The 13,675-nt window shown below is 41.8% G+C and overlaps 1 protein-coding gene and 1 long non-coding RNA gene across 3 annotated transcripts; both read left to right on the top strand.

Annotated features, from left to right (window-relative positions):
• Positions 1 to 2,504: 2,504 nt before the first annotated feature.
• On the top strand, positions 2,505 to 13,131 carry SUMO1 (small ubiquitin like modifier 1). Of its 2 annotated transcripts, none has more exons than XM_052791397.1 (5): positions 2,505 to 2,665; positions 7,900 to 7,974; positions 9,248 to 9,325; positions 11,227 to 11,298; positions 12,603 to 13,131. In XM_052791397.1, exons 1-5 carry the CDS (start codon positions 2,654 to 2,656, stop codon positions 12,630 to 12,632), a joined length of 267 nt encoding a protein of 88 aa, XP_052647357.1. In that variant the 5' UTR covers positions 2,505 to 2,653; the 3' UTR covers positions 12,633 to 13,131. The 2 variants fall into 2 exon arrangements, with proteins under 2 accessions (XP_052647357.1, XP_052647356.1); XM_052791396.1 differs by having other exon boundaries at positions 2,510 to 2,665; positions 12,256 to 13,131.
• LOC128143760 (uncharacterized) lies at positions 3,014 to 7,893 on the top strand. The gene is made up of 3 exons (XR_008235870.1): positions 3,014 to 3,215; positions 6,184 to 6,350; positions 6,586 to 7,893. It is a non-coding gene; the product is annotated as an uncharacterized LOC128143760 (long non-coding RNA).
• Positions 13,132 to 13,675: the final 544 nt, after the last annotated feature.

The raw sequence follows: 13,675 nt of genomic DNA, 5'->3' as shown, positions 1-13,675 counted from the left end.
CAACTAGAAAGGCAATTTCCAGGTTCCCCCTAGTTTTAAAGTACCAGTTCTGGTACTGCTGGCTCAGGGGGAGTACTACTACTGTAAAGAGTAAATTTAAGAGTAAATGTTACTTACTTGTCTGACTTAGAACACCTTATTCATCCTGTTTGCCAGCACTAACTACTCTCAAACAAATATGTTGGCATTATGAGATTACAGATTGTTCATAGGTTAAAGTCCAGTTTTATAAGAAATTTGGTTTTGGCAGACCGAAGCAGCTTTGCACAGACTACATGCACCAATAGTTTTGGGAAAACCACTAACAGCTCTTGGCTCCTAAACCATATACGCAGCTTTGGAGAAGTTAGCAGCAGTTTGAAGCAACAGAGGTGAACTGTATTGACTTCAGGTGATTGAGATTAGTTGCAGATGGGGAATCAGAGAAGTTATAAAACACCTGAGAATTAAGTGAGGTTATTAGGGTAAGTAGCCTTGATGGTGGCTGCAGCAGCAAGGATGACTTTGGGCTTTGTGGGAAGAAGCTTGTGTAGGTATATTTAATCTTTTTAAAACAGCTTGATTTTTATTATGTTTTAATTTTAACTATGCTCTGTGTTGAGTTTGGGTTGTCAAAGAAGAAAAGTGTGAATTTTGCTGATGTACCTCCATGGTTCTCATGGGCTGAACCAAGACTAGCTTTGTGGATGCTATACAAATGTAGCTTGTATCTTAGAAGAGGTAATGTGTTAGGAGAGGTTAACGTATCTACAACCAGCTAAGAAGGGAGCAAAGAGAGGTTGTGTTACTGTTACTTAGTGTGTATGCAGATGTGCACGTTTCAACGTTATGCCTTTATCGCTATGTATAGGGATAGGTAATGGCATTCTGACTTGTGAGTGTTAGCTTTTATTACAAGATTGCATAGAAAAATGAGTAAAATGAAGAATCACGCTCAGGTTTCATGCCAGAGTCTGAGACTTTAGCCTTATTGCTATAAGGCTACTCCCCCTGCTCTTAAAACTGCTTTCATTTGTGAACAGCAGTGACGTTTAGGACAGAGTAAGTATTTGTCGTTTTCTATTCTGTTAGTATCATGTGTTGCTGTGAAGCCCTTGAATGGCTTATTTTGGTGCTTTGTGTAGTGTTATTAAGCTCTTAACGAGCTCTTACTGCGAGCTTGGCGAAGTGTGAACATTTTGGCTTTCCTGCCTACTAGGCCTTGCCTAAGAAAGATTATCTTAATTCTGTAGCTCTGTATAGCATCTGTTCTGGTTCTTTATGTTGGTTGTTTTTTTTTTTTCCCTCCTTTGTTAATTCTGAATTGTTTTAACAGTTGTGATTAAAACTATTTCTCATCAGTCTAGATACTGCGTAGTTTCACTGGCTAGTGAAAGGGCGTCCCTTGGTGTAGCTGTGTTTGTAACACGCCATTCCGTTCATGAAATGCAGCAGTGCAGCTGCTTTGGTGTTACTACAAAGTAACATGGCTTGCAGAGTGTTAGAGACTCCTTGTTGATGGATGTGCTCTGCCCAGAGCCATTTCTTAGCCTTCCCCAAAGGTAGCTGGTAAAGTTAAAAACCGATCTAGTAGCATCCAGGTAAGAATCTCCTGTTTCAGTGAGGCTGACTTCTGTTGATCCATTTATTTGACAGTGATGTTGTTTTTATGGTTCTCGCATGTGTTTTTTCTACTTACTGGCCACTCAGAGCCAAGCATGCCCTTATTCTAGCAGTGATGCCATGCAGGAATTGCCTTAGCTGTTGTAGAGGGACGTTAGCACTACATCCTGCAGTCCAAGCAGCTTGCAGTCTAAATGTAATCTTTTTAAGGTGTAGGTGTTGGTTCTTGCGCAAACCTGCAAATAGCTGTGCTGTGCCGATGTGAAGCAGGACAGCCGTTTGGTTCTAGTATGGCGTATCGCTAGAAGTTTGCGCAAATGCAACTGCCTCTGTGCAAATTCGCTCGATGCGTGCGGCCCGTTGCTTGTGTGGTTCCAATGATTAAAAAAACGCAAGCTGTGCATAAATAGAAGGGCGAGTTTTGTTGTTAAACATACCTTTTAGTAACAACCTTAGCGAGTCATTACAGGTGGGTGTAATGAGTGACTTTTGCTGTAAAATCGGCTTTTGTTGGAAGGGTTATGTGACGTGGCCCAGCTCCTCTGGGGCAGGACAAAACAGCCATGCAGACCCATCCTTCCAGGTGCTAGGCTGCCTGTGACTAGCGGAGTGTATAAAAACAGCTATTTTTTCTCTCCGGGGCAGGCCATCAGGTGCCCTTCTGCAGCCGGGCCTGCGGGGACCGCCTGCGCTTGCAGAGGCCGGGCCTGGCCGCGGGGCCCGGGGAAAGCGGCGGGCGGTCCCTGCCGCGGCCCGGCTGCCTTTCCCCGCCTCCGCCGGGGGCCGGGCCGGTGGGGGCCAGCCCGGGGAAGCGGCGCCTCGGGGTTTGCGGGGCGGGGGGGGGCCGCAGGCGGTGCCTCCCGCGGACTCCCGGTGCGGCCGGGGAGGAGCCGGCGGGCGGGCCGCGCCGCGTCGGGCCGGGCGGGAAGTGAGCTCAGGCGCACAGGAAATCCCGCCCGCGCCGCGGCCTGTGTTTGCGCTGCGGCCAGAGAAAGGAGCGGAGCGCCTGCAGCGGCCCAGCCGAGCCTGCCGCACGCAACGGGGCCGAGCCATGTCTGACCAGGTACGGGCGCCGCCGGCCCCGACCGACCGACCGGCGCCCCCGGGGGCAGCTGCCGTCTGACGCGGGGGGCCGGCGCGGCGGGCGGCGGCAGGCCCCGGGGCCGCGGGAGGAGCTGCCTGCGGCCCTGCCCGCCCCGCCGCGGGGCAGCCCCGGCCCGACCCTGCGCTCTGTGAGGGGCGGCCCGGGAGGTGCGGGGATGCGTGGGGGGGTGGGGGAATGTCCCCCGCGGGGCTTGTGCGTGTGTGTGTGCGCGCGCGCGCCAATCTCCGACCTCGGCCAAACTCTGCCCCCCCCTCCCCCCCCCCCGCCACCCCGAATTTTAATCTCCCTTTCCCCTTCACTCAGGATATTTCGCGGGGAAGGCGGGAGCGGGCCCCGGGCGGGCCGTACTCGGGGGCCGGGGGCGGTGTCCGGCCGGAGCGGGGGCGGCTCCGCGGGGCCCCGGGCCGGGATCGCTGCCGGGGCAGCCCCGGCCCTGGAAACCCGGGAGCGCAGCGAGGGGTGAGCCGTGTTGCACAGCAATTGTTTCCTTTCGTTTTCCGTTTCCCGGGTGCGTGGTAGGATGCTCTTCCCCCGAAGCAGGCTTTGTGCGGGTTAGGCTAGACCTGCCGGGTCCTCTGTTTGCCCTGGGAATGCGAAAGGAGGGGGGCAAAAACCCCAGACTTGCTTAGCTGGGAGTTGCTTGCCTGTATTAAACACCCCGTCCTTCACCAAGACTCTGTCCTGCCTTCAGTCCGTGTACATTGTTACGTTCCTGTCAGTTCTGACTTCTCAACCAGGGACTTAAATAGTTACTTGTACCACAAGTTCCTGGCTTGCTTGGCGTGGCACGTATACAGTCCTTTGCTTACAACTATTGCTTTAGGCTATGTGACCTGCTGGTGGAAAGTTAAAACAGCATTCCGGTTCTGTTTTGCTTTATTTTTTATATTGCCTTCATATGGCAGTGTTTTCTAACTTTGTCATGACGATTCAACTTTGGGAAAAATCAGTCTCAGTATCTACAAATGTTTCTTGCAGTGCTGTGAAGTCAAGAACAGTACTAGTGCCAGCCAGAAAATTAAAAGTATCCAGAGACAAAGCTAAGCTTAGTATATATTGTGTCAGCTTTGAGGAATAGGTGTGATGCATTATGACCCGTGAATAGAAACCGTTGCTGTATGTGCTGGTGATCTTCGTCCGTGCCCCCAATTTTCAAGCACGATGCAACTCTGCTGGTGAGGATGGTGCTGCTGCCTATCTCTGAGTGTGAGAGTGCAGCTGGGAGCACAGCTATTGCTGGCACCCATTAGGACACGTTTCCAGTGTAGTAAAATATGCAAAAGTGGCTGCATAAAAAAAAAAAAAAAGGCAAATTCTGAACTAGATTTTGTAGACTGATATTCACATGACCTGCTCTGTAGCTCTCTGCATTTGTGAACTGAGGCATGTTTTAACACATAGCAGCTTTCATTAGGTAATTCCTTCTCCAGGCAAGTTCTGCTAAAACACATACGTGTTTGTTCTTTGGGACTGCTTGAAGTATGTAAAATTCGTTGTATGGGATAATCTTTTTTGGATATGTATCTTAAAGGCCTTTGAATAAGGACCCTGTTTTGTTTTTTAATAGATAAGGCAAACGTAATATCTTGTCATTCACTTCTGGGGGGACTGTGCAACAAGAGCTAAACAGATGAATAAGTAACAGTGTAACGTATGGTAACGCAGCACTGTAAATCTCATTTCTCTGTTTATCAGTCCTACAGGAATAATTGGATTACCCAAAATTGTGGATTGCTTATAGCGTCTTTCCTTTTGGCCCTGAAATTAAGAGGACATAATTTGTCACCAGTTATGATAATTTTGGCTTGTGTTTTTAGTATAAAGATGCATACTTGGTTTAGTTACTTTATTTCCGATAGGAAATTAACTTTTATGATAAGTAAAAATACTTGCAAGAAGGGCATACTTCAAAAAACACATGGCTGCTTGTTGGAATCTAAGCAGAAACAGACAGAATTGTGTTTCCCCTCTCTGCAAGGGTCTCAGGCTGGTTTTGCTTTAATTGAACCTAGATGCTGCTGTTTTTACCTGTTCATGTACTGCTAATAAAGAATGTTGTAGTTTGTAAGTGTTTTTCCACTCCTGTAACAAATGTAAGAGTTTATTTGCTGTGTTAGGAAGTGTGTTGTAGTCCAATTACTCTAGTAATTTCGGTTTTGTTTTTTTTTTTTAAAGATTATCTAAAGTGTGCTGAGTATAGGGTGGTGTTTTTTAGGCTTGGACACTGAAGTTTGAGCACTTCAGAAAATTGGAGGAGGAAACTTGCAATATACTGCCTTACAATGTTTGTTTTGTGGTTTCATTAGTTGCAATAGCAGTACCAGTGTGATTCATCCGAGAAACTTAGGGTGCTTTTTACGGTCATGAATTTAGTGTTGGTATATAAATGTGAGATAGTACTAGGAGCCTCATTTTGTGCTGTTTAGGAAAACTGTGGAAAGAAGCCTTTAAAACTTTAGGCATCTAATGAAAAGTTACAACTTGGGAGTGTTGTGGTATTCCTGTTCTGTTTGTATGGTAGTTTTTTTTTTTTTATGTACTGTTTCATGAGATACTCTAAACACCAGTTCTTTTCACAGTGCAAGTAAAAGTCTGGAGGCTTGCCTTGCAGATTGCTGATCCAGGATTTTGTTAGTGAATGCCTGTAGTTTAGTAACTTTGCAATCTCCTTGCTTTCTTTGTTCTTAAGTGTTTTTATGTTGGCTTTACCATTTGGCATTGAATAGCAGTATAGTTCACTGACAAAATGGAGGGAGCTGTTTCAGACTTGCTGGGTCTTGTTGTGTTGTGATTTAAAATATTTTGCTCTTTTCTAAGCTTCAATTATTGGCATTGTCAACATTGATTTGATCTTATTTTTCTATTCCTGAAACTACAGCTGTTTTCTTTTGTGGGTGAGAGGTTGCTGGGGCTTTAAACGACTGCCTTTGTGGTATGGTGTTTCAAGACTCCAATTCCCTCTGCTTTTTCTACTGTTTGCTGCTTCCCCATTTGTTTTTAGTACTAGAGCCCTCTTTCCCTGAGGGTAGGAATCAAACATCTTGTGAATCATTGCTTTCCACTTATATTGGCCAGAGGCACAGTCATAGTAGCAATGATGATTTGTCATACCTTGTACAGGATGATTTGTTTTGGAAAGCTAAGTAAGTAGATCTGTTACAATGCACAGAACTGTATAAACTACTACAAATGCCTCTACTACTGGGATAATATGCTGCTGTGCAATTTGGTTCTTATGCAAAGTAAACTAAGACAGTGACTGACCTGAAATGTCATAAGGGACAGGATGTTCTTACAAATTCTTTCAGTGATAGCATAACAGGAGATAGTTTAAGTTGTAGGCTTCAGATCTGTAGAGATCTGAATCTCTTTCTGATTCCTAGAGGTTAGTAATCCCGCATACGGACAATAAAAATGCTTTTTTCGCAATTTATCAGAACAAGTCGCAGGTTCTTGTTTTTCTTTCTCTTTTTCAGTCAGGAGTGGAAACCAGTGTATTTTTATTCCTGCAAATAGTCCCATGAGGTTAGAGTTCAGATACGTTAGAAAGGGAAACCTTTGGTGGGGAGCACAGTTGCTGTGACTGTATTACCAGTGAAGACTCCTTTCAGACTTCAAAAGTGACTTGCTTGGAGATCTAAGGGTAAGAGTCTAGTTTCTTGAAAGCTTGGGGTCATTTTGGGTTTGAGCTTGAAGGGTGATGAATCAGTCCCAGCAGTCCAGGTTGTGCCCAGGTGGGTATTTAAAAAAACAAAAAGTATTCAAACCAGGTGGAGTTTCTGGCTCATACTTTTTTGTTGTCACAGAAACCGAATGGATCTGGCCTGAGGTAGTGAGTCAAACTGATAAAAAGAGCACTTCCTCTCTCTTTCTTCCAGAGTGAGACTGGTACAGATAGGGAAGGTGTTTGCAGACTTCCCCCCCCTGCCCTTTCCTGAACTTTTAACGTTCAAAGTAGTTGTGCATATTTAACCTCTTCAAGGGAAAAAAAAAAAATGCTTGAAAAGGCTTGTCTACCATTTTAATATGGAGATAGACACCTATCTGGATGGACTTAATACAGAAGGTTAGTATGTGTTTTTGGCGCTTGATCCTAAAGTTCAAGTCCAACTATACAACGGATATTTCTGTACATGCAGCAAAAAGTCCCTTTAGGGCTGGGAAAATATATATGGTAGGCTCCTGTACATATTTTGCTTATTTTGTCTACTGTGTTAAGCAATAAAATATAAAAGGAAGATTGAAACGTGATTAGCAGGGTATCCTTGTTTCTGACTACTTTGGAAGATTTCTTCATTGAGCACCATCTGGACTTGAGGCAGTGTCTGTGTCAAGTCCCTTTGTGCTGCAGTGGAACATAACTAAAGGCCTGATCCCAGAATATGTAGTAACAGGCAAGGGATGGGGTTAATAGTACTTGATCTCTAACTTGTCTTATCTATCAGCAGCTAACATGAAAACTTTGATGTCCTTAATTCATGTCTTACAGAACATAACACTTAAACCCTTTTGATGAGCTTTAGTGCTCAAGTTGTTGAATCAAACTTGTCTGTACAATTAATTCTTATCCTGGAAAGATACCAAAACACTATAGTTCTTAGACTGCAACTTTTAAGAACATTTAAGAACTGTGGTCTTAAAACAAACATGCTAGAAGGAAGTTGTTACTTGATGTTGTTTTGTCGTCATAGAAAAGGTGGCTGACCATCCTTTTGAAAGTAGTGACTACTGTTGATGCAATAGACTGAAAAATGTTTGCATGGTTCACTCTTTACACTGGTAGGGTGTCACAAGTGCTTTCTGTTTCCTCATGATGTTCTTTTTTCTGTCATATATCTAAGCCTCTTGGTACACTTCTGGTATTTCTTTTTTGCAGTCTGTTGGTTGACTAGGAGTTAGTGGTATAAAAATCATACTTCTTATTTTTGCATTTGTCATCTATTTCCAAATGATCCTTCTCTTATCTCTTATGTTCTTCACAGTGTTGCTCTTCCACCATTAATTAAACCTTTTGCAGGCAGACAGCCTTTCATAATACTATGTTACTGCTATTTTCACACACAGAAAGGAAGAAATAAGGTGCCTTGGATAGTCTGATTTCATGTAATAAGGAGGATGACAGCTATCATACTGTCCAGTGAAGATAATGGAAGTGTTGAACTGATCAGATTTTTTTCATGTTTTTCTTGCAGGAAGCAAAACCTTCAGCTGAGGACTTAGGAGATAAGAAAGAAGGGGAGTACATTAAACTCAAAGTCATTGGGCAGGTGAGTTTTTACATAATTACTTGTTGATGTTTGGTGGAGGTATGAGGTTTTGTATTGTAGAAATGAACAAATGGAAGTCGATACTTTCAGTTCTTCAGTGTGGATCCTCCGCTGCCATAAACTACTTACCGATTGCCAGTATTGTATGTTAGTATTCTCTCTAGTGTGGTGGTTTGTTTTTTTGTTTTTTTTTTTAAAGCTTGATTAATTTGTCCTTATGACTCAGGATTTGGTCAGTTTGATCCCCATCTTACAGCTAGGGGACCTGATGCATTGAGGGATTAATTTATCCAAGGATATGAATGAAATATGTGGCAAAATCAATAAACTCAGGTCTTCAGAGTTCATGTAGTACACTAAGCATGTGGTTAGCTTTCTTGACAGGGATAGGAAGAGGATTCTGTTGGTTGGCATGTTGGTGGATGTGAATGGTGGATTATAAGTCTGAATTCAAGTTGTGCTGGAATGTGAATGTTGAGATCCTTGAACAGAAGTCCTTCTGTGCAAAGAACCCCTAGCTCCTATGACTTAACTCAGTATTGTTGGAGTATCAGTGCCATTGCTGTGCTGTTGACTGGAGATGGATGACTTAAAGTAGGGCTAACACAAACTAGCTTACCTCTGTTGGTTTAATTGGCGATAACACATTCAAAAGCTAAATGTGACCTGCATGCTTTTTGCACAGAACCTCTTGCAGTCTGTTTTATCTGTAGCCATTTTGATAGTTGTGATTACTTTATCTTATGGCTGGTAGGAAGGACTATAGAATAATGACACCTAAGATTTCTTCTTAGGTTGGTGGTGTGTTGCCAAGTCTGCCTGTATCCTAACTTGTAGATAATTAATTGAATGAGGTTTCATATATATTTTGAAGTGCAAGCTTTAACTTGTCTGTTGGAATCTTAGAGCAGAAGTCCCATGCATATATATGTTTGTATTTCATAAGTACATCAGCTGGGTAAAGATGGAAGCACAGGCTGAACCATGTATGGTTTTTAGTACTTTTAAATCTAAAACCTCAATAGTGAGCCTAAGGCTATACTATGCCATCTGTTTTAAAATAGCGCTTCCTGTGGAAGTGTATGATGAATTTAGTGACTGATAAATCATTCTGGAGGTTAATGTTATGATGCACCAAGGTATGCACAGTGATAGTTAAACTGCATTCCATGTTAGTTTTACATAAGTTTTTCTTAATGAAAGTCTTAAAATTAGCATAGATAAAGTAAACAGTTACTACAAAGAGAGTAACTTTTTTCTTTTCTGTTCTTAGGACAGCAGTGAAATTCACTTCAAGGTGAAAATGACAACACACCTCAAGAAACTCAAAGAATCATACTGTCAAAGACAGGTTTGTGAAACAATGATGCACTCTCTTTAAAAGGAAAATAAAAAAGCCAAACTCTTTAGCTTTACTTTTCTCACTGTTCTTTCAAATAAAAGCATTTGTTGAGACAATCAAGCTTCTGTCTAGTTACAAGCAGGATGGGTGTCTGACAGTACAAATATAACGGATCTCCTAATTTCTTTTGACAAGTAAAGGTATTTCTATTGAAGACAGTTGTGAATTTTGTAGTAAGTTAAAATTGCTGTTTGAAAATACATAGTGGCTGCTCAGAAGACATAGAAGTTACCTTTTAAAATGCCCAGGCATGCATTTATAGTTACTGTAAAATCTCCTGTCTCCAAGCGAAGTTCTCTTAAAGCTGTAGAATACTGCAGCTTATGATGAGAGCAGCCTTAGGCATTGTTACAGCCATTAATGTGGTAATTGATTAACACTAGCTCTTATGCCCTAAGTTAGAGAAATCTGCGACGTTAATTGTGGATGTAGGTAAATAGTAACTACTGTTACAGAACAAAAACTTATCTTCGCTTCCAGATTCTGTGGCAGGTATTGTGGATTCACTGCTGCTATTTCCAGAAGCCCTGGCCTAGTTTACCCCCAGCTTTGGGGATAGATGCCTTGTGTGGCCTTTTCTTGAGTAACTGTGTTGGAGTTCGCTTCAGGAGATATAATCATAAGAAATAATACTTTGGTTTTTTTCTTAATACCTTGAGACGAGTTGAACTTGTCAATTGAAGTGTTCTTTGTAGAATGTGTTCTTTTTTGCTGTCCTTCTGGATTAGGAGGAAAGAAAAGATCAAACACCAGATAATGTTTGTAGCCAAATCCAAATTATTAAAATTGTGATTAATTTGAAAAACTTGAAATTTTAAAATAAGATCTTGGAAATAATTAATGCAGCAGTCTTACTGACTGATGAAAATGTATGTGTGGAATTCTTTTAAGAAAGAAGTAATTGTTTGAATGAACACATCCATATCTATCTCCTGGGCTGAATTCTGGAAAGTCTGTGATTTCCTTCATCAGCAGTCAATATGGTTTTTGGTGTCAGGTGGCCTTTCTCTGGTAAAGGGACCATGGACATTTGTTCCAAGTTGGCCAGAGGGATTGTGGGAACAGTGTGAAGAGCTGTTTTTTCCTGTGAATTTTTCTGCCTAGTTATTTGCAAACAATATTTCTGAGATCTAATTGATGCACAAAACAGGTCATATTTCACTTGCATTTGTTTTGCTCATATCTTGAAAGAGAAGAAAAAGATGAGGTGTTTGCCTCATCTACTGAGGTGAAGTATGATATTCTGCCGTAATACATGCATGCTGTACAATAGACGTACTGCAACTTAACTTTATTTACCATTGGGATGCTCCTTTCTCCCCCTCAGCTCTGCTCTTTCTTGTCCCCAGGGTAGAGCTTTTGCAGAACTGATAATGGTAAAGCTCACTATTCCTGCCTGTGGTGATACAAGATTGGGAAAGCAAGGGTGGGAGTTCATGAAGTAAACATCGTGTTCCTCCTGTTGTCTTAGGATCTTTAATAAGGCTGATACGCAGTTCAGAAAGAGACAGGACCTTCACGTGTAATGTTGACTTGGAAGGGAGGGTGTAGTCAGTACTTATGCATAAAAAAAAAGATGGGGGGAAAAAAAGCTAAGGAAACTTCCAAGTTGTTGAACTAGAACTCCAGTGAGACTTTGGAATAAAAAAACATTGCAGCTGTATCATGCTCTTAGAGTCATTTCTTTGCAGTCTACGTGGTTGCAACAGAATAGCTGAGCTCCCTGTGTAACAGGAACTAATGCTTTCTTTGACTTTCGCATATGTTGTTTTTATTGAAAATGTTTTTCTTGTAAAGCTGTACAAGTTTCAGTAAGGTTTTTTTTCTTGTACCTCTGTTTCTTTTTTTAGGGTGTTCCAATGAATTCACTCAGGTTCCTCTTCGAGGGTCAGAGAATTACTGATAATCATACCCCCAAGGAGGTGAGTTTCTTTCTAGAAAAGGTGTTACACAGTTCACTGGGGAAACTAAATACCAAATTGGTTAGTTTCTCTGTTCTGCTAGACTGTTAACCAGAATTGAAGGTGTTTCTTTAAATATAGCCAACTTTTTGGACTATATTTAGTCAAATGTAGTCTGGCTATATTTGTCCAACTAGAATCTTTAATAAGGCTGATAACGCAGTTCAGAAAGAGACTGATTGGACCTTCATGTGTAATGTTGTCTCAGAAGGGAGGGTGTAGTCAATGTGTACCAGAGAGGAGAAAAAACTAAGGGAAGTTCCCAGTTGTTGAGCTAGAACTTCACTGTGACTTTGGAATAAATATGTATTTAGTTCACATTTATTAGATGAAAGTGTAAATAAATAGAAAACAGGTTACTTCTGCGATCCAGTGATGTCCACCAATTGTTATGACAAAGCAGGAAGAAAAACTGTTATAATAATGACCACCTGAAAAATCAAACTTGTGTACTGTGAAATTGAACAAGTTGCCCTGTTTGAGAGAACAGTTGTAAACAGGCTTTGAGTTGCAACCTGTAGGTCTTAGCTGTGTGGTGAGCTAGTAGCGTGCTGTACATGTGGCTGTACAGCTGGTGCGTTCCCTATGATGTTGGTTACATTCCTGTGCATCTGTTGCCCAAGAAAGGATTTAGAGGAGGGTAAAGCTAGCAGCTTCTGGGCTGATGGGTACTGTTCCACAAGCGGATTTAGACTTCACTGATAAGGCTTTTGCTTTGACTGAGATGTATAAGACTGAAGGAAAAGGACTGAAAATCATGTGTTGGCTAGTGAGATGGTGGCTGAAATTTTTTTCACCCCTTTGATGAATTATGATGGAACAGAGGAACAAACCATTGTATAACTTGTCTAGGACCTGCTCTGAATTCAGTACACCAGATTTATAACGATTATATGCTGTTTTTCTCTGTTCTCACAGCTGGGGATGGAGGAGGAAGATGTGATTGAAGTTTATCAGGAACAGACGGGGGGTCACTCAACAGTTTAGATCCTTCTGTTTGTTTTCTTCCCCCTTAATCCTTTTTTATTTTTAAATAATAGTTCTTTTGTAATGTGGTGTTCAACACTGAATTGAAACTGGCACCCCATCTCTGGGAGTTTATTTTCAAGCGTCTGGTATTTTGAATTCTCGTGCTCATTATACACTATTGTTTCTGTTTTCATTGTGCTGAACTTTTGTGATCCAGCTGCAGCCTTGCTCCCCTCTTCCCTTCTACCTTCCCCTTTAGAAATACATGTACACACATGCATTTGTATGTTCACTAGGTTCGTGCATTTCAGGCACGAAGGCTGTAAGATCTGCCAGGTGGGCGAGTGTTCTTAATGACTTCCATATCTGCCCTGAAGTTTTGATGTGTGACTGTTTCACTCCTGGACTATAACTTTCAGTGCGAGATGAAGTTTTTCAGAGAACTAAACTGTGGAGAAATTGTGTATCCATAACTCAGAGCTATTTTGCTTAAATTGTGCTGATGGCCCAACGAAGAAGATTGCCAAGTTGGAAATGGAAAAGCTAGAACTGTTGTCATCTGTACCTTGCTCCAGAGATGGCTTTGCTGAAGACAAAATTGAAAACCCTAATGATTCTTAAATCTTGCCAGAAGAGCCCAGAAGCATTTTAACTTCATATAGCAATTAGTACATGCAGGTATTCATGCAAGAATGTTCACAGCAGACAACTGGTGTTACTTTGACACTCTTGTTTGTACCTTTTGGCCTGGGACGTGGGTTTTGAATGGACATTGTCTGTACCAGCTTCATTTAAAATAAACAAGAAAAACAATTTTATAAACAACTTGCATTTTCTTTTCAAATGTTTGGAAATGAGCAAACACATAAAAAGTTATAATTAGGGCATGCTTTTCCAGTAACTATATGTTGAAGCCAGAAAAAAAAATGTGCTCTGTAAATATACCTCATTCAAAAAAAAATTACTTTTTTCTACTTGCCCTAGTAAAATACTTATCTGCTTGGTTTACAGGTGACTATTTGAGACTACTAGCTGTTTCTTCTCTTGTTAGAGAATATTCACGTACAGTTATATAGAGCTTCACTTTATGCACAAAAGGTAAACTGAAAATGCAGCTTGGAAGGAAATATGAAGATGGTTTTTAATGTCTACATTTCATGGGATTGTGGTACCATTAAATAATCTGATGGATGACATGAAGTGTCATGATGGTTCATCAGGCATCATTATGAGGGTCCACTTCATGTTCTAGCTAGTTGCAGGTTCTAAATGGTCAGTCTGAGAACATGTTACTGGATATGAAAGCTCAGGTGGGGGTTATGGGCAGGGTAGTGTGGAGAGAAGGTTTCTGCACTGTCCCTGCTTCAGC

The sequence above is a fragment of the Harpia harpyja genome, chromosome 7, assembly GCF_026419915.1.
Source record: "Harpia harpyja isolate bHarHar1 chromosome 7, bHarHar1 primary haplotype, whole genome shotgun sequence".
Taxonomy (NCBI): Eukaryota; Metazoa; Chordata; class Aves; order Accipitriformes; family Accipitridae; genus Harpia; species Harpia harpyja.
Note: the sequence above shows the minus strand (reverse complement) of the source record. Positions and strands in the feature narration are given on the sequence as shown.

Bases quoted from the DNA above. Each gene is read 5' to 3' on its own strand.
- SUMO1 (XM_052791396.1), top strand. The intron at 9,326-11,226 runs GTTTGTGAAACA...TTCTTTTTTTAG, and splicing joins AATCATACTGTCAAAGACAG to GGTGTTCCAATGAATTCACT. The intron at 11,299-12,255 runs GTGAGTTTCTTT...CTGTTCTCACAG, and splicing joins ATAATCATACCCCCAAGGAG to CTGGGGATGGAGGAGGAAGA.